This window comes from Pongo pygmaeus, chromosome 10 (assembly GCF_028885625.2).
Source record: "Pongo pygmaeus isolate AG05252 chromosome 10, NHGRI_mPonPyg2-v2.0_pri, whole genome shotgun sequence".
In the NCBI taxonomy this organism is placed as follows: domain Eukaryota; kingdom Metazoa; phylum Chordata; class Mammalia; order Primates; family Hominidae; genus Pongo; species Pongo pygmaeus.
The window spans coordinates 75497617-75518141 of record NC_072383.2 but is presented as its reverse complement, the minus strand read 5'-3'; the positions used below and the strand labels follow the sequence as shown (position 1 = coordinate 75518141).

Below are 20525 nucleotides of genomic sequence, written 5' to 3'. Positions count from 1 at the left end.
TGCTCCTTGCCTTGTCTCCTTCTTCCTCCATTACTTCCACTATCACTGCCCGCTCTGCCTTCTTTTTCTCTGTCAATTTTGCATCTTCCATCACTATCTGCTCCTGACCATGTTTCCCATCAGTCACTGCCATGACTGTCCAGTACCAGAAGACTGGACGATTCCCTGCCCACAAGATCACTTTCCATCAAGCCACGTGGCCTCCTAACACTGTTGGACTTAATATTGTTTCTTTTTCTTTCTTATTTTTTTCTCACAATGGCCTGATTTGTATTATGGAGCTTTGGCCTCAGAAAAGCAGATAATTCTGGTGATTTTTTTTTATACTCCTTTCCTTTAAGAAGTTTGTGTTCATGAATTAGTCAAGACATTCAAACATAAAATGACAGAATTAAAAGGAAAAATGCAATTGAGTGATGAACTGCGTGGGGAGGATTATAAATAACTACAGCTTCTTAAAAAATTTAAAGCATAAATTACTGCCTAACAAGTTTTCTCTCTTAAATGTCACCAATAGGTACAGAGTCAACAAGGTTATATCTACACAGCGCCAAAGTAATTGACTGAAATGTCAATTTCAGTCAATTGGGGAAATGTTGATTTATAAGAAAACAGAAACATATATTTAAATTCAACATTTTGATGACTGTAAGCAATGGCTTGGATATTATCTCAGATGTCATATACTCATATACAAGTTCAATTTTTTTAATTGCTTGCAAGCATTTGGAATATTTACATATCAAAAATTCAAGTCCTTGGCCGGGCACGGTGGCTCACGCCTGTAATCCAAGCACTTTGGGAGGCCAAGGCGGGTGGATCACAAGGTCAGGAAATTGAGACCATCTTGGCTAACATGGTGAAACCCCATCTCTACTAAAAATACAAAAAAATTTGCCAGGCGTGGTGGCGGGTGCCTATAGTCCCAGCTACTTGGGAGGCTGAGGTAGGAGAATGGTGTGAACCCAGGAGGCAGAGCTTGCAGTGAGCCAAGATCGCGCCACTGCACTCCAGCCTGGACAACAGAGCAAGACTTCGTCTCAAAAAAAAAAAAAAAATCAAGTCCTTGAGAACTGTAAGAAAACAATTCAGAGGAAACTTCAAAGCAGAGGAAATATTTAGAAGCATATAAGCCAGAGTTTCAATTGCTACTGATCTAAGTGGATGAAATATTTTTCCAGTGTTTGGTATGGTATATCTTAAAAATCGATCAACTGGTGTAGCTTCACAAACTTCTGTCAATAATGTGTAGTAATCAACGCCTATGTGACTTTCTTTCCTAAGTAATGATTTTTCAACCACCTCGTTTACAATTCAAAAGATAGCATTTGACAAGGAGGCACATCTGCCTGATACAAAAGATTTTTAAACTTGGTCAAACAAATGTGTGCCACATAACAGGGCAAAGCTCACCATGTCCCCAGGTCTTAAATCTTCATCCTTTCTGGAAAATCCATGTCATATAACATTCTGAATGCAATTCACCCTCCAGCTTAACCTTGGCCTTTGCCCATAATTATTAAAAGACCTGGATAACAGCAGTAATTTGGTTTGTTTCTGTTCATGTGGCAGGGCAATCAATACTGCTGCAGCATTTTACACATCATCTCCTATTTTCACTATTTTCATTTTGAAGTATCTGCAAGAGTCTGCATAGAATCTACATCCATGAACTCGGGAATATAACAGGAGTTGTCAAGATATAGATACTCATATAAAAGGAATTCCAATAAAAGCAATCAACTACAAACACTTCAAGATAAATAAATAAAAACATAACAGGGAAAAAAGTTCAAAATAAATTATTTCCAGTTTTTGGAATCTATAAATGTGACAATTTTATATCAATCATAACAATATCCTATGAGTACATATTGAAAAATTATTTAACAAGAAAATGTAAGAGTACATTACTTGTTACTGGACACATGAAGTCTGTGCTTTTCTATGTTCTGTATTTCCATTTTCTGTATTAGAATTTCTATATATTTTTCTATATTAGAATATACTTGAATGCATGTGTTTTTTGTAAACTAAATCTAGAATGAGCATACTGAAATGATTTTCTTTTTTTTAATAACCTATTGGGTTTATATTTAATATAGTACTTATCATCAGGAGGATGTTACTCAGTTAATATAAAGGTTTTTTCAAAACATTAAATCTCTTTTCCATGTCAATGTCTACAGTTTTTTTTTAACATTAAATTTTTCTCTGCATTTCAGTATTAGATACACTGAATACATTTTTCTAAATGTTTTTTCCCTAGAGATAAAAGTTTTCCTTTTGGGCTGACTGTCTGATATCTAAATATAATATTAACTTGGGAGACAACAAAACAAAAATCTAATAAAAAAATGGAGAAAAGACTCCTCAACGATTCAGGAGGCAATGATTATAACCGAACAGTGGTGATTTCCTAAGACTCTGGGCAAGAACTTCCTTCTTCCTATTTCACACGCTTTGAGAGAATTCTAAGATTATGAAATATTACTTATGTAAATTTCAGCCATCTTACTTCCTCGACTACCTTTCTAACTAGCAAATTATAAGCTGCATTTTTCTGTGCATTATTTGTTGTTAAGAAAACATTTTTTTTTTCAATTTATAAATGTATGTTTGTTGCCATTTCATGGAAACAATGAAAAATGTGAAACTCCCTTATTTACTGATTCTTGGAACCTTTCACACACCAAAGCTCAGGGTTAGCCTCTATAGCACAAAGGTTTTCAGGGTGAGGTTTGACTCAGTAGGCCTTTCAAAGTCACATCTGTCCTTTTCTTTATTGTGCATATACCCCCAAGCAGGCACAAATGCCTGTAATGCTGAGAACCACACCTAACAAAAGGGCGATTGCATCACTGGCTTCTACTGCTTCCACAACAGGCAGCACCAAAAGCAGTGACATGAGGACTAAGGACAACTGTGTTGAAACTGAGGTCATGATGTTGGAATCTTGAGGACTGAAGGTTCCAAAGAAATGGTATATATAGAATTCTATCTGACTTGAAATTTTCCCTTCCTGGAGCTCCGGATGCTGAGATTAAGAGGTTCCATGTGACATGACCTTCCAGGAAGCAGCCATTACAGGAATGGCCAGATTTTCAAGCAAATTGTTAAGTAGCCATATTTTATAAATACGATTTTACCTACATGATGCTTGGACACACAGGTACTCAATAATTGTTTGTTGAATGAATGAATAAATATCAAAGTACAGAATCCTGGATTTTTCTTCAACCACTTCATAGTAAAAACTAGTAATCCATTATGCAATTCAGGTACAATGTAGATTCTCACATATTCCTTTCACTTTAGACAATGTGGTGCAGAAATTTTTCAAGACATACTGTTAATTGAAGATCAATGAGTATGAAGAGGGGTGGAGGCTAGAAGGATGAATGATTCATCAAGTCAATTTTATAACATCTGTTCCCTGTAGCAATGATTGCCTCACCAGCAAATCAGCTTTAGGTCTGTTGTTTTACATTTTAAATTGAATGATTAGGAAAAAAAAACAAATTTTGCACATGACACCTTCTAGCCATACCACTACAAACACTAGTGAGGATCACAAAAATGATATCAGTAGGAAACAGAGATACATAAATCTACCTCAATTGAATTGTGGTTGAGGAGAAGAATCCAAGGTGATAAAGACAACACAAATACACACACACACACACACACACACAGTATTAGTCTGTTCTCGCACTGTTATAAAGAAATACCTGAGACTGGGTAATTTACAAAGAAAAGAGGTTTAATTGGCTCATGGTTGTACAGGCTGTACAGGAAGCATAGCGGCTTCTGCTTCTGGGGAGGTCTCAGGAAACTTACAACCATTGCAGAAGGTGTGAAGAGGAAGCAACTATGTCTTAAATGGCCAGAGGAGGAGCACGAAGTGGTGGAGGTGCTTCACACTTTTAAAACAACTAGATTTCATGATAGCTCACTCATTCACTATCACAAGAACAGAACTGAGGGGATGGTGCTAAACCACTCATAAGAACTCCACCCCCGTGATCCAATCACCTCCCAGCAGGACCTACCTCCAACACTGGGGATTACAATTCGACATCAGATTTGGTGAGACACAGATCCAAACCGTATCTGTCTCACACACATACACACACGTGCATTCTCTCTCTCCCTCTCTCAGATAGGAAAGGTAAAATTGGAAATAAATTTATGTATAGTCATGTAATAAATATTTTTCCTAATAGTGAGTATGGCTTACTGAGGTATACTCCATAGTTTCATTTCATGCACTGGTATTACAAAATTAAGAATACATCTACAAATATCTAGTTGATAAGAACAATATTTCTGAAGAGTTTATGTATCCATAATTCACCATGTTTACTTTCTTTCCAAAGCATAGCTAATGAAATATGTGACAATCCTTTGCAAGCTTTTTTTCTTCAAATATCCATAACAAAATCAAAGTTATTTCCCAAAGCTTCTTAGATTTTCTAAACTAGTAAAAGAAAACTAAAGCACCATTGCTGTTTATTATAACACTGTGGCCTCAAATGATTTCTCTAGTGCTTATTCATTCAGGGAAAACTGTCTTGTGACCCGTGCTTTAGAAAATTAAAATGAATAATTAGAAAGTTTATTATATAATTGAAAGCTCATTATTATGTATTGACAGCTTAATACCAGATAATTTCACGTTTTATCAATATCTCACAAACTCTCTAATGAACACTACCATCAAATAAACCAAATAACAATGATACAGGGTTTCATAAGATGTTCAATAATGGCATTAAACACTTTCCAGTATAGAAAACAAAATTCACAAGGGAATAATCTGATTACAGTGAATTAATGGCTGAATTTCTGGTTTTGCACTTACTCTAGCGAAAATTGTATACAGAAAAAAAGGCCCCAAATTCTTCACTGTTATTTAGTCATCAGCAGGTACAATGGGCAGCAGAACACTGTGAATGTTTTTACCATGATGGCTCTACCAGTTAATTAGATATTAATCAGGAACAGGGATTGGAGAGCATCTGCTTTTCTGCTCTTTGTTATGGAACAAGTAAGATTACTGGCAACCAGATAACATGATTGCCTTTTACAACTTTCATTTATAATTGCTCTTCACATTTTTCTTTCTCGAGTTATTTTATATAAAATACGTCCTTTTCTGAAGAAATCAAAGGTTGAGCATTGGCTAACCAAAACCAATGCTTATGCAGGCAATAAAGTTGGACAGATTAACAAATTAATTTTCATCATTGGGTATAAAGAAAGCAGAAGAAGGCAGGACAGTTCTTAGCCTTGTAAGGTGACAGGCTAGAAAGAGGCAGCTGCTGATGGTGTGGCCCATGGAATGGGCACTGCTCCCACTTCAGTCTGAGGCTAGCCTTGGTGTGTTTCCTACATGTGGCTCTAATGCCACTTCACCAAGCACTACAGTCATAAGTAGAGCTCTAGCCTGAAGAACATGTCAAGAATCTTGCCAAATATCTACCATAAAGAATATTTCTGGGTTAACAGTGACAACTAATTAGGATCATATAATAAGTTATTAGGATAATATCATAAACTGGGCACATTAAATTCACTGAATTTAAAAATTTTAGTAATTTTGCAAGGTACATACCCTTTTTAACTTTATGTTATAGATTTAAAAACAGCCTTAGACGTTAAGTAACTTGATTAAAATCACACAACTTGTAAGGGTCATGAGCAACCGAAGAGATTTCCTATTCTTTTGAAACTTGAAAGACCATCAAAAGCTAAAATTGTACCAGTAAAATAATAGTTGAGATGACTTAGGAAGGCAGCCTCAGTGGTGAGACTGTCTTTTGTCCTTTCTAGGTACTTCCAACATTTCCAGTATAAGAATCGGCTATAGAGGTAGACGTGGTCCTTGCTCAAGTAAGAGCAGTCTTCCCACTCAATAAAGTGAATAAAATGCATGTTCTGACATTACCCACACCTCCTCTTAAATTGGTGGATAGACAAAAGATAAACAATCCTGTTGGCGAGCATATGGAGAAAAGGGAACCCACGTTCAATGTTGGTATAAATTAGTACAACATAAATTAGTACAACCACTATGGAGAAGTTTGGAGGTTCCTTGAAAAACTAAAAATAGAGCTACCATACAATCCAGCAATCCCACTGCTGGGTATATACCCAAAAGAAAGGAAATCAATATATTGAAGATATTGAAGAAATATCTGCACTCCCATATTGTGTGTCTCTTCAAGTAGCCAAAATTTGGAAGCAACCTAAATGTCCATCAACAGATGAATGGATAAAGAAAATGTGGCACATGTACCCAATGGAGTACTATTCAGCCATAAAAAAGAATAAGATTCAGTCATTTGCAACAACATAGATGGAACGGGAGGTCATTAGGTTAAGCAAAAAGTCAGGCATGAAAAGACAAACATTGCATGTTCTTACTTATTTGTGGGATCTAAAAATCAAAACAATTAAAACCATGGCGATAGAAGAATGGTTACCAGAGGCTAGAAGGTTAGTAGGCGGGGGGAGGTGGGGTGGGGGAGATAGTTAATAGGTACAAAAAATAGTTAGAATGAATAAATATGGCCTAGTATTTGATAGCACAATAGGGTCAGTAATAATTTAATTGTTCATTTAAAAATAACTAAGAGTGTTACTGGATTGTTTGTAACACAAAGGATAAATGCTTGAGGGGATGGATATTCTATCTTCCATGATATAATTATGACACATTGCATGCCTGTATCAAAACATCTCATGTACCTCATAAATATACACACCTACTATGTACCCACAAAAATTAAAAATTAAAACAACAAAATAGAATTTGGTGGATAGTGGCTCCAAAATCAAATTTCCCAGGAAGGAATGAAAAGAAACTAGTTGCAGCATGGTGCTGCAGCAGGAATGCAAAAGAAAGGAAAGAGATTCAGCTAGAATGAATGACAATGGAGGCTATGTCAGTATGGGGCAACAACCTGCTTTAAAAGGCCACTGTTGGGAAAGTGGGTATCAGGATTTTGCAATAATAACAACAATGAAGGTTAGCATTTATGGGACGCATACTATGTGCTAGGTCTTGTTCCAAGAGATTTAAATAAATTAACTCAGATAATCCTCTCAACAACTCTAGGCATAGGTAAAAATATTAGCCCACTTCTTAAATAAGAAAACCAAGACGCAAGGTGAAATAGCAGGCAAGTGGTTGGAGCAGGAATTAAAACCCAGGCAACTTGGATTCTAACCATGGGCTACAAATTCCAAAGACATGCCCATATGGCAGCCCCTCAGCCATATGTGATGTTTTCAGGTGTAGAACACTGAGGCCTAATCCTTAATATTGTCTACTTCCACCATGCACTGTAAGCTGTCTGAAGAAACCACATGAACCTCTTGATTTCCAGTGAGTCCAGTTTCTATGTTATTGAAGGTTACTGATGATCATCACTTGAATTATTTCTTGTATAGGGCCATCAAGAAGTACAGTATCTGTAAGTGCGCAAATCAAGCAGAAGGGGCATACTTCAAAAACAAGGGAAAATAGGATTGAGAAATACAAAGGGGAAATTACAAATATTACTACTGTTTGCCTTGTATTTTAAGAGGCCCTTCCCTCCAAATAACTCCAAGCACTTTTTTGTAAAATACCATCTTTTCTTTCAGGTATTTAAGGCCAGAAATAAAGCAGTATATTCAACTACAGCATAGTCATCTTAATGACAGCAGTTTTACAAATGTTTAAATTGAATTCAATTTAACTTAAACAAACAGTGCATGGGTAGAATGCCTTTTGAATATTTTGAGCTGTGTCCCTTAACCTCTAATTTGAATAATTTTTTAGAAAGCTAAAATGAGAATTAATTCTATGTGTAGCTAACATCTAGGAAAATAGAAGACAACCAATAAAATCCCTCAGAGTTTAGAACTCATCACATGAAACCACCATCTGAAAAGCATAATAAAGCATTCACATTTCTCCCAAAAGGCTTTAATTGCTCCAGCTTCATTATATTTAACATTTTTTCTAACTCAGATCACAGCTATGAATCTTGCTACTGATCCTGGCTCAATATTCTCACAGTAGATCATTGCTAGTCAGGTTTGCACCTGCTTTCTGATTGCCTGCACCCATTTCCAAGTTGAAATCAATGAAACCTATTAGCATGTTCTCTACTCTGCACTTTAATTTTGGATAGCAATGTATTATTAATGTAATCATCCCGACAAGCCTTGTTCAGCATCAGAAGTAAAATTGAAGGGTTCGCAATAGAGAACTTTAATAAGAATACTTATTAAATTGTATTGAAATCTAAATAATTGAATGCATATTTGATATAAAATTTAAATGGAAATGAATCACACCAAAGTAGAGAGCCATCAATGGAGAACAGAGATCCTTTATACCTTTGAAAGACAAAACATGATTCCAGCCATGTATCACTGGACTCATGACAAGCAAGATCATTTATTTCTACATTTGAAGATGACGGCTCCTTTTTCTCTTTAATGTTTTATGCTATGCTGGGCATTTTCTATGGAAAAAAAAAATCCTTCTTTAAATAAGCTAAATGGTATAGTATCTCTAGTGTGTCTGCCTCAAAGTTTGAATCACTAAATGCTAGATACTAATTTTATATAATATGTACAAACCCTAAAGAGAAAAAATAGTAAAGGTGTTGATGAACTCATGCATTGCCAAAGAAGACAGGAATTTTAATGTAGCAGAATTAACAATTAAAAGAAAACATTTGGTTAATTTGTTATTTAATTTGTCTCACCACTAACCTTCTGCTATTGGAAGATTAATATTCACTTTCCTTAGAACTTACCTTCATAAATATTAATATGGGAACATAATCATTATAATTAAAAATAAATTTATTAATTTCCAACATGCACCAGGTTGTTTAAGCAAATTCACTTTCTACACTCTGAGTATTGGCAATCTAAAATGGTCACCAAAACAGACATAGAAGAGTAAGCAGCAAAGGGATGATAAGGCATAAGGTTGTCCTATACACAAGCAGCTGCCTATTTACTGTGAGTTTATTAAAAAGAATAGTAAAGGGGAAAACTTAAAAAACTGTAAGATCATTGTGACTTCACCCACATTCTTAGAGAATTCAGAGTCACTTTACTAGAGAATCCTGTGTATCTTCTGATGGAGTTGGCAGTTTGGGGGTAGGGATTGATAATGTGATATAGCAATCAACTCCATACATATAAGGTGTTTGCTGTACACGTAAAATAGTGTACTTCCCCCTTCCTAAAGTTACAGCAACCTCTCCAAAGAAGCCACCTGTTTTGGGTGGGGTTTTTTTTTTTTTCAGAAGTCTGCTTACATTTTCTGTCATATATAAAACATCAGCAACAGAAAATATGTTTTAGGGGTATTAAATGGAGAAAAAAAATACTTGGAAGTTTCCTGCAGTAGTTCAGGCAAGAAATTATAAGAGCCCAAACCGGGTTCAATGCAGTGAGGATTAAAAGAATGTACCTAAAATATAATTACGAGATCAAATTGATTAAGATTTGTGATTGCTTAGATATGTGCATGAGCAAAAGGGTGGAATCAAGCAAGTATGATATGCCAGTTTCTAGTTTTGGTGAATTGAAAGATAGTGGATTCCTCCAACCAAGATAAGCAGAAATAACAATTCACTAAGGAAGTGATGGGTTCAGTCCAAGACCTCATGAGCTGCCCAGGGGGAGATATCCAGTAGGATTTTCATGCTTGAAATCCCATGAGGCATCTGGACTGGAGACAGAGATTTGCAGCTATCAGCAGCTTTTAGTGCTGTCAAACAGAAATATAGTGCAAATCACGTAAGAAATTCTATATTTTCTAACAGTAACATTTTAAAAAGTAAAAAGGAACAAAAGGAGTTATATTTGATTGTACCCAATGTCTATAAAGTTTCTTTCTAGCACATGGCACTAGCCGCATTTCAAGTGCTAAGTAGCCATATGTGGCTACTGGCTACAGAATTATACAGTGCAGACTTGTGAATATTTTGAAGGCTTGAGTAGGGATGTATTACATAGAAAGTTCAAGTAGAAGAAGAGATGGGACTAAGAATAGGCCCTTGGATAATGCCAGTAGAAATGACAGAAAAACAGCTTACAATGGAGATGAGAAGAAATTGTCAAGAAAACACAAAAACGGGGGAAAAACAGAAACCAAAGAAAAGAGATTTTCATGGAAAAGGGATTAACAAATAGTGTTTGTACAAGGAATTCCAATTAGGCAGAACTTACAAACTTATACACTGATAATTTTGACCTTTCAGTAGTCTACAGCAACAGAAGTTAGGGCGGGTCCAAGTTTTGTGGGGGTCTAAAAATCAACCAATTTTGGAGTCCCCATTTAAAAAATAAAACTATGAATACAAAATCCAATAGGCCCCATGAAGGCCTAGGAAAGGATCTGTGCAATGAGGAGCCCTGAATTTTAAGCTTCAGTAGCTTCATGGAGATCCATCTCCAAATGGGCGCAAGATTTCAGTGGAAAATATAAATGGGGAAACTTTCTCAGACAAGTTAAAAAGAGATGGATGATTTCATGGTATCCATAGGCATATTCAGGATTAAATGAAGGTTCACATAAAGTACCAAGCAATATAAAATGCAGCATAAATTAAAAGGGAGTGAGGATGCCACAGAGTCAAGAACCGAGGTAATGATGCAGTTTAATGTCATTGAAAAATAGTCCATGCAGAACATCTGCAGACTGGACTTCCTACTGGATATTCTAAGTACAAAAAAACTCAAGAAGTGCTAGGATCCTCTTTTCAGATAACTCAGACTATATAAAAAACATCTTCAAGTAATTTTTTCTTTTTGATTTTAACTAATGACAATTAATTGTATATATTATATATTTATTTGATATAATGTGATGTTTTGATATAAATTTACATTATGGAATGAATAAATGAAGCTAATTAACAAATCTGTCAGCTCACATACTTATTATTTTGGTGGGTTAAAATGTTTAAAATCTACTATTTTAGTAACTTTGAAATATATAATGCATTTTTATTATAGTCACCTTTCTGTGCAATAGATCACTAAAGCATACTCTTCCTAACTAAAACTGTATATTCTTTGATCAACATCTTCCCTCCCTCAGCCATCCCCTTCCCCCAACCTTTGGTAACCACCAATATACTCTCTACCTCTATGGGTTTGACTTTGAGATTCCACATAAGTGAGATCATGTGCTATCTGGCTTTCTGTTCCTGGCTTATTTCACTCAGCATAATTTCTTCCAGGTTTATCCATGTGATTACAAATGACAGAATTTCCACCTTTTAAAAAGCTGAATAATATTCCATTGTGTATATACATATACAGCATTTTCTTTATCCATTCATTTGATAATGGGCATCTAGGTTGCTTCCATATCTTGGCTACTATGATTAACGCTGCAATGAATACTATTAATTTCAATTTCTCTGGATATATACCCAGAAGTGGAATTGCTGGATCTCATGGTCATTCTGATTTTCGTTTTCTGAGAAACCTTCATACTGTTTTCCACAGTGGCTGTATTAATTTACATTCTCACCAATAGTGCACAAAGATTGCCTTTTCTCCACATGCTTGCCATTTACCTTTCGTCTTTTTGATAACAGTCATTCCAACAGGTGTGCAATATTTCATCATGCATTTTATTTGTACTTCCCTGGTAATTAGTTATGTTGAACATTTTTTCCATATATCCATTGGCCATTTGTATGTGTTTTATTTTGAACAATATATATTCAAGTCCTTTGCCCATTTTTTAATTGGGTTCCTTGTTTTTTCACTAAGTTGCTTATACACTTTGGATATTAACTCTTTATCAAATGTATGGTTTGCAAATATTTTCTCCCAATCCAAAGGTTGTCTCTTCCCTTTATTGTTGCCTTTGCTATGCAGGAGCTTTTAAGTTTGATGCAATCCCATTTGTTTATTTTTGCTTTTGTTGCCTGTATTTTGGGGGGGTCATATACAAAAAATCTTTGCCCAGACCAAGGTCATGGAGCATTTCCCCTATGTTTTCTGATAGCAGTTTTATAGTTTCAGGTCTTATGTTTAAATCTAATCCATTTTTTATTTTTGTATGTGGTATGAGATAAGGGACTAATTTTATTCTTCTATATGCAGATATCCTGTTTTCCCAGCACCATTTATTCAAGAGGCTGTCCTTTCTCCACTGTGTGTTCCTAGCACCCTTGTCAAAAATCAATTGACCATAAATGCGTGGGTTCATTTCTAGGCTATTCTGTTCCATGGGTCAATGTGTGTTTTCATGCTAGTGCCGTTTTGATTACTATAGTTTTGTAATAAAATTTGAAGTTGGGTGGTGCTCTGCCTCTAGCTTTGTTCTTTTTGCTCAAGATAGCTTTGGCTATTTGGAATCTTTTGTGGTTCCATACAAATCTTACAATTGTTTTCTCTATTTCTGTGAAAAATAACATTTGTATTTTGATAGGGATTGCACAGAATCTGTAGATCACCTTGGGCTGTATGGACATTTTAACAATATTAATTCTTCTAATTCATGAACATGAATAATTTTCCATTTATTTTTATTGTCTGCTGTTTATTATCAATGTTTTATAGTTTTCAGTACATAATTTTTTTTACCTCCTTGGTTAAATTTTATTCCTAAGTATTGTTTTTGATGCTATTGTGAATGGGATTGATTTCTTAATCTCTTTTTCACATAGTTGGTTGTTAAAGAAACACTGATTTTTGTATGTCGCTTTTGTATCTTGCAACCTTACTGTATTTGTTTATTAGTTCTGGTTTTTTTTTTTTAGTAAAGTTTTTAGGGTTGTTGACATATAAAGATCAGGTTATCAAAAAACAGACAATTTCACTTTTTCCTTTCTATTTGGATGCCAAGTGATTTCCTTAAATGAGACATTAAACCAGAGACATAAAAGATATTATCAGCCTTTTTCCCATGTTCCTCCTAAATACTTCTAGCGCATGTAACTTTTCTATTACCCTTTTGCTTTTACTTAATTTTCAGAGTTCATAAAAATGAATTTTTACAAAACCTTCAGTGCTCCTGAAACTGTAAATACAGGCTTATATCATATAACCCATTTGCCATATTTAGTCTCAGAATGAAGCTATATATTTAATCGTGTATAATTTAGAAATCTAGCCAAGCATAGGCATCTACAAATTTTTGAGTAATGCTTGTGGGGACTCATATGATAAAATGAATGAAAGATTAAAATAAAGATTCTTTGCAATTTCAAAAAATAAAGCTTTCATTTAGAGTGGTCTTCTGCCATATGGGACCACCTGGCTGCTTAGAGCAAAATCCTATCACCATGGCAACTGAGCTCAAACTTTCCATAATGTCTTTAGGATTCTTATGATATACTCTTTTTTCAGCCTATTTTTTTCTCTCCAAAAATAGGTTATTAAAGCTACTCTTCACAATAAACTATTCCAATATCAAAATGGAAAAAGCAATTATCAGACTGTCCTTCAATGACCTTGAGAAGTAATCAAACACACAGAACAAAATCTCTATTAAACTCCTTCAATTGAATTAGAATGGCTGTGGACTGCCGGGAAATTGCAACAGTCTCAAATGGGAAGATAGAATCCCAATACTGTGGAGCACTTTAGAATGTATACAGCAGATAGATAGATAGATAGATAGATAGATAGATAGATAGATAGATGATAGACAGATACAGATATAGATATAAAATCAACCTATTTGGACCCCAAACAACTACTAAGAGGTAAGAATAATTTTCCTTATTTTATAAATAAGGAAATAGTGATTCAGAGTAGCAAATGACTTGCCCTAGTTTTGAACAAGAGATTTTGAGATTTCTGACATCACTGCTCATGATCTTCCCTAGAATCACAGGTTTCAATCAGTCAAAGAGTGAATCAGAGCCAAAGAACAAAAAATAACTTACTGGCTCGTTCATTCATTCATCCACCAATTACTATGCACTGAATTCCAATGAGCAGGTTAGGTCTGTTTTTGCTGAAAAGCTGTATCAATGCACATGACTTGAGCCACACACACAAATGATACTGATTAATAGCAAGAGTGTTCTTTACCCCAAAAAGTGAGCTGTTATTCTTTTTTTTCCTTTACCCCTAAAAGTGAGCTGTTACTCTTTTTTTTTCTTTACCCCTAAAAGTGAGCTGTTATTCTTTTTTTTTTTTTTTTTTTTTTTTTTGAGACGGAGTCTGGCTCTGTTGCCCAGGCTGGAGTACAGTGGCATAATCTTGGCTCACTGCAACCTCTGCCTCCTGGGTTCAAGCAGTTCTCTGCCTCAGCCTCCTGAGTAGCTGGGATTACAGGTGCCCACCACCACCCCCGGCTAATTTTTGTATTTTTAGCAGAGATGGGGTTTCACCATCTTGGCCAGGCTGGTCTCGAACTCCTGACCTCATGATCCACCAGCCTCAGCCTCCCAAAATGCTGGGATTAGAGGCATGAGCCACCATGCCTGGCCTATTCTGTTATTCTTTATTTGAATTTTCTAGTTTGTAGGTTCTCTCATTCTCCCTTTTAAAACATTCCAAGCATTTGGTCTTCAGAATGTTTCAGCTCATTAACACAAAATTTTAGGAATCCCATAAGAATAATTAACTGGGATAGGATCCTTAACTATCTCATATGCATTTTTAATTTGACATTCAGTCAACTATAAAATTATTATAGCCCACCAGTTGTGACATGCAATACCTATGTAAGCTTAATCAAGAAAAACATATCAAAGTCAGTGCACTGGGCAAATTATAGTATTCAGTCATCAGAGAAAGCCTCAGATCAAAGCAAAATTAATGCCATTATTATGTGCTTTTCAAAGTGAAATTGGAAATAAGGCTTCAATAACAGTTGCAGCAAGATAAGAGAATTGCCACCAGTAAACAATGAGAATGACACTTATTCTTATCCAAATGCCAAATATCTAAGCATATCCACAATGATAGTAACAAGAAAAAAGGTGAAAAAAAAGATACTTTTCTAACAAATTATACATGAACACAAGTAGAAAGCTCTCTTTCTAGGTCTATTTTATATTTATCTATGGCCAGCTGGTGTTTGTGGTACTATAATGGTCAGATATATGCAAGCCTTTCCTTTTTACTATCCAAATGGAGAAAATTGCTCCTCTAAGGAATGCTATTTCTGAGGAGGCCTGAAGGTACATTGGGAGGCTCTCCTCCCACCTCACCAACCCTGCTGCTCTGATATGTGTCCATGAGTGCTATGACTCAGTATCAGTGAGGAATGTTCGCCACTTTGAATTCCTTAATTGTCTGCTATTTTGCAGAAATAAGGATGGGCCAAAATAGGATGGGAGCCATAAGTGCCCCCTACTCACCCCTGCACACACCAGGTAAAAGACCTGTGCTTATTTCATTTCTTCGCTTTTTAGTGCTACCCAACTAATCATTTTTCTCATTATGAGAATCAGGCTTTGATGACAACAGCATTTTTCAAGAGAATCTCCTGAAACCTGCTCCAAACAATTTTGGATAGAGTCCAACCTACATATCACTTTAGATGGTGACATCATCTTAGAATAGGCCTTCAAAATGGCTAGTTACATAAGATGAATGGACATAAGTCAGGCTGTTTCCTAAAATTTATTTTCTAAATGGCACTCTACTGTGACAAAAATTTGTTGAAATATTGTTTTCCCTTGCAATTTCTTATTTTGGAGATTTGGACTGACTTCTCGAAAGTAATTTTGAGAAGCCCTGAGGTGGGGGAAGGAAGAATGCCTGTTTAGGAAGAGGACAGAGATCTAGGGACTGGCATCCACTCTGCATTACGGAGGTGGTCAGAGCCTAGTAGAGGGACTGCTTCGAGATAGGTAGAGAAGATCCTAGCTACTGAGGCTCCTGGATTCTCAACTTTGCTTAGGATTCCTGAGCCCAAATTATGGCATGGAATTAATGGAATAAGAACCCAAAGAAAACATTTGGCTTGAAAATGGTGGCATCCCTCCGTGTCACCACCGCACAATGATGAAGGAAGACATGAGGACGCACCATTGTGTTTCTGGGTATGGATAAGCCTGGGACCTCGGCACAGCTCTGAAGGAAGGAGAGCACACAACATTTGTAAATGAGCTTGAATTTCCCACTGTACCACTGGGATCTGCAAATTGGAATTCAGTTACTGACAAAATATGAATAAATGCAGTATTTTCAGTACACTTAAGTTTATAGACTGTGATTCAGACCAGCTACCTGCTTTGATATTTTTCTGGGGTCCTGTCAAAATCAAATACTTGCCATGTGAAGACCCCTCACAACCTCAGCCTGACAGAAAGTTGAGGCATCATTTTGTGGGTCAACTGAAAGTGTGTGTGTGTGTGTGTGTGTGTGTGTGTGTACACATATACACACATATATACACACATATACACATATATACACATATACACATACATACACACATATACACATATATACACATATATACATATATACACACATATATACATATATATACACACACATATATACATATATATATACACACACATATATACATATATATATATATTTTTTTTTTTTTTGGAGACGGAGTCTCGCTGTCGCCCAAGCCAGAGTGCAATGGTGCGATCTAGGCTCACTGCAAGCTCCACCTCCCGGGTTCACACCTCAGCCTCTCGAGTAGCTGGGACTACAGGCGCCCACCACCATGCCCGGCTAATTATTTTTTGTATTTTTAGTAGAGACGGGGTTTAACCATGTTAGCCAGGATGGTCTCGATCTCGTGACCTCGTGATCTGCCTGCCTTGACCTCCCAAAGTGCTGGGACTACAGGCGTGAGCCACCGCGCCGGCCGAAGGTATACTTTTTATTTTGCATTGTCATTCAAATAGAGTCACCACTCTAGGGCACTACTGTGTATATATGACACAAACATGGCAAATGTCTCAACATTAAGAACTGAGAGACTTCTAAGAGAATGTTACCTTTGATTTGGTTATATGTGGAGATCACAGGTAAATGCTTTTGAAAGCTCTTGACTGAACCAAATTTGACAGTTAGAACAACGAAAAAGAAACTGCTACCTAGCCAATGAAACAACACTACCACATGTATCAAAAAGTAAAGAAGCATCTTCTATAAATAATTAATACATTTCAGCTTAAAAACTTTGCCAATAGACATGATTTATAATCCTTTGGGTATATACCCAGTAATGGGATGGCTGGGTCAAAAGGTATTTCTAGTTCTAGACCCCGGAGGAATTGCCACACCGACTTCCACAATGGTTGAACTAGTTTACAGTCCCACCAACAGTGTAAAAGTGTTCCTATTTCTCCACATCCTCTTCAGCACCTGTTGTTTCCTGAGTTTTTAAAGGATTATAAATCATGCTGCTATAAAGACACATGCACATGTATGTTTATTGAGGCACTATTCACAATAGCAAAGACTTGGAACCAATCCAGATGTCCATCAATGATAGACTGGATTAAGAAAATGTGGCACATATATACCATGGAATACTATGCAGCCATAAAACATGATGAGTTCATGTCCTTTGTAGGGACATGGATGAAGCTGGAAACCATCATTCTCAGCAAACTATTGCAAGGACAAAAAAACAAACACCGCATGTTCTCACTCATAGGTGGGAATTGAACAATGAGAACACATGGACACAGGAAGGGGAACATCACACACCAGAGACTGTTGTGGGGTGGAGGGAGGGGGGAGGGAGGAGGGATAGCATTAGGAGATATACCTAATGTTAAATGACGAGTTACTGGGTGCAGCACACCAACATGGCACATGTATACATATGTAACAAACCTGCACGTTGTGCATACGTACCCTAAAACTTAAAGTATAATAATAATAATAATAAAACTTTGCCAATAGACAATAGAAAACAAGAAACGTTTCATATGACTTGAACAATAAAAATTACCATTTTTACAGTCTTTCAAATGTTAAGAATATGGAATGCAGTCTGTATGGGAAAAAGAGCAACCTTTAGAGATTTGGTCATTCAATGTAAGTGGAATTCCTAAACTATCATAGCAGATCACACTGTCAACCATCAGACATTCTTAATTACTCACATGAAATAAAGTTCTGAAAGAAATGCTCAGAAACTACATCATGTTCCAGAGAAAAATGCCTCAGGGCCTGGAGTACATAGCTGCGAAGGCTTTATAATCAGGCTGTCTGCATTTTAATCCCAGCTTTGCCACTTACCAGCTATGAAAGCTTTTGCCAAGTGGTAGGAACCTTTCAGAACCTCAGTTTCTGCATTTACAGAATGGGGATAATGAGAGCATCTACATTTTAAGATTATTTTGAAGTTCACATGAGAAAATGTAGGTAAAGCACTATGCTGAGGTGTAGTGCTGGCATACACCCTCAAAAGATTTTAGAGTGTTGTTATTATTACTATTATTACTTATAAATAGCTATAAATGAAAACCTCGAGTTGGCTGTTATCTGCATGTCAACAGATTTATTCAATACCTATTTTTAAGCACCTATTATCTACGTAGGGAACACAGCACCAAACAGAAAGGCAAGATCTCTCCTCCATGGATCTTTCATTCTAGTGGCAAGATGGAAAAACAGACAACAGGTACACAAACAAATCAACAGAGTGACAGTGTTATCCAAAACAGCTGAGGTGATAGTGACAGGAGTACTGCTTTATTTTAATATCAGGAAAGGAGGAACCTCTGAAAAAACAGACATTTAGGCAGGTCTCCAAACAATGGAAAGGCTCCTGTAGAGAAGATCTGGGTCAAGAGCTTCTGGGGAAGAGAATATTAAATTCAGAGGCCTTAAGGTAGAAAGGAGCCTCAGGAGCCTCCAGAATAGTTTCTCTCTCAAAATTGTCATAACAGGAGGGCGGGTACCAATAAAAACTGCTTTGCTAATATGCAACATGGATCTTCAGGGAGGTTTCTGCTTCTTGTAGCTATATGTAGAGCCCAAAGCCTTGATCAAGAACCTACATCAATTAGCATAATCATTCTTCATTATAGTGGAGTGTACAAAATGGGTCAATGTGTTTATTCTATCTCAAACCTCTATAGCAATCTCACCTCACCAATAGTCATATACTGTTTTTTCTCATCATGGACATACACCTACCACATCTGAGTTTAGGAAACTGGTGCACTGGGACTTTATCCAAGCAAACACATAATGCGGAAGAGACTATTAAGATTTTCCCAAAGTTCGTTGTTAGAGATGGTTGTCAAGAAGACTTCTGAGGTCAGCAGCAGAAGTCAACCTTGTTCAGTTATTTGTGGGGTAATTCTCTATCCAGACATTTTTTAAAAAGCAGGACTAATAAAAATGGATTCTGCTCTATCTACCCTTTGCTTGGTTTCAACCCTTGGATTAGCTTTTACTCAGGACTATGAACTTGAACATCAGAGGGTCCACATCATTAAGGACTCACAGTGAGCCAGTGATTGATTGTAAAAACATTCCATCCAGAGTGACTGCCAAGGAGTAGAACTATTAGATGCATCACCCCAAGGCACATCAAACATTGTGTCTGTAATCTGCATCTCACCACAGTCTGAAAAGAAGAACTCAATATTCTTTTAGGCCAACTACAAAGTGAAATCAACTGGGATTCCTGACACATGAATTACATCAACATAGAGAAAGTCACAGAAGGGCGCCATATTGCTACTGAGAGAAAGAAATTAGGCATTATATATTTGAGAGAGAATTTTTATGTAGTGTCAGTGTCTTTTTGTCTTTTCTCTTCCTGTAATTACTTACAGAAATATTTAAGGAGAGTTAGTCAGATTCATTTGACATAAACTAGGAAATGAGAGAATTCCTGAATTACTGGTCTTTTGTTTTGCTTTTGTAAGATTTTGGTTCTTTTTTCCTGTTTCTCTTTATATATTTTTATTATTCTTGTTATTATTATTATTATTATTATACTTTAAGTTCTAGGGTACATGTGCACAATGTGCAGGTTTGTTACATATGTATACATGTGCCATGTTGGTGTGCTGCACCCATTAACTCGTCATTTACATTAGGTATATCTCCTAATGCTATCCCTCCACCTTCCACACACCCCATGACAGGCCCGTGTGTGATGTTCCCCTTCTTGTGTCCAAGTGTTCTCATTGTTCAATTCCCACCTATAAGTGAGAATATGCAGTGTTTGGTTTTTGTCCTTGTGATAGTTTGCTGAGAATGATGGTTTCCAGCTTCATCCACGTCCCTACAAAGGACATGAATTCGTCCTTTTTTATGGCTGCATAGTATTCCATGGTGTATATGTGCCACATTTTCTTAATCCAGTCTATCATTCATGGACATCTGGGTTGATTCCAAGTCTTTGCTATTGTGAATAGTGCCGCAATAAACATACATGTGCATGTGTCTTTATTTTTTTTATTTTTTTTTTATTTTTTATTTTTTTTTTTGAGTTGGAGTCTTGCTCTGTCGCCCAGGATGGAGTGCAGTGGCGCAATCTCGGCTCACTGCAAGCTCCGCCTCCCGGGTTCACGCCATTCTCCTTC

General features: G+C 36.4%; 2 protein-coding genes across 3 annotated transcripts in view; both read right to left on the bottom strand.

Annotated features, from left to right (window-relative positions):
* The window catches only part of NAV3 (neuron navigator 3), a 924153-nt gene that overhangs the window by 763907 nt on the left and 139721 nt on the right, over positions 1-20525 (bottom strand). The gene's annotated exons all lie outside the window — the stretch shown is intronic.
* LOC129009807 (small integral membrane protein 30-like) lies at positions 2664-3078 on the bottom strand. Its single transcript, XM_054443383.2, has one exon. It carries the CDS (start codon positions 2942-2944, stop codon positions 2783-2785), a length of 162 nt encoding a protein of 53 aa, XP_054299358.1. The 5' UTR covers positions 2945-3078; the 3' UTR covers positions 2664-2782.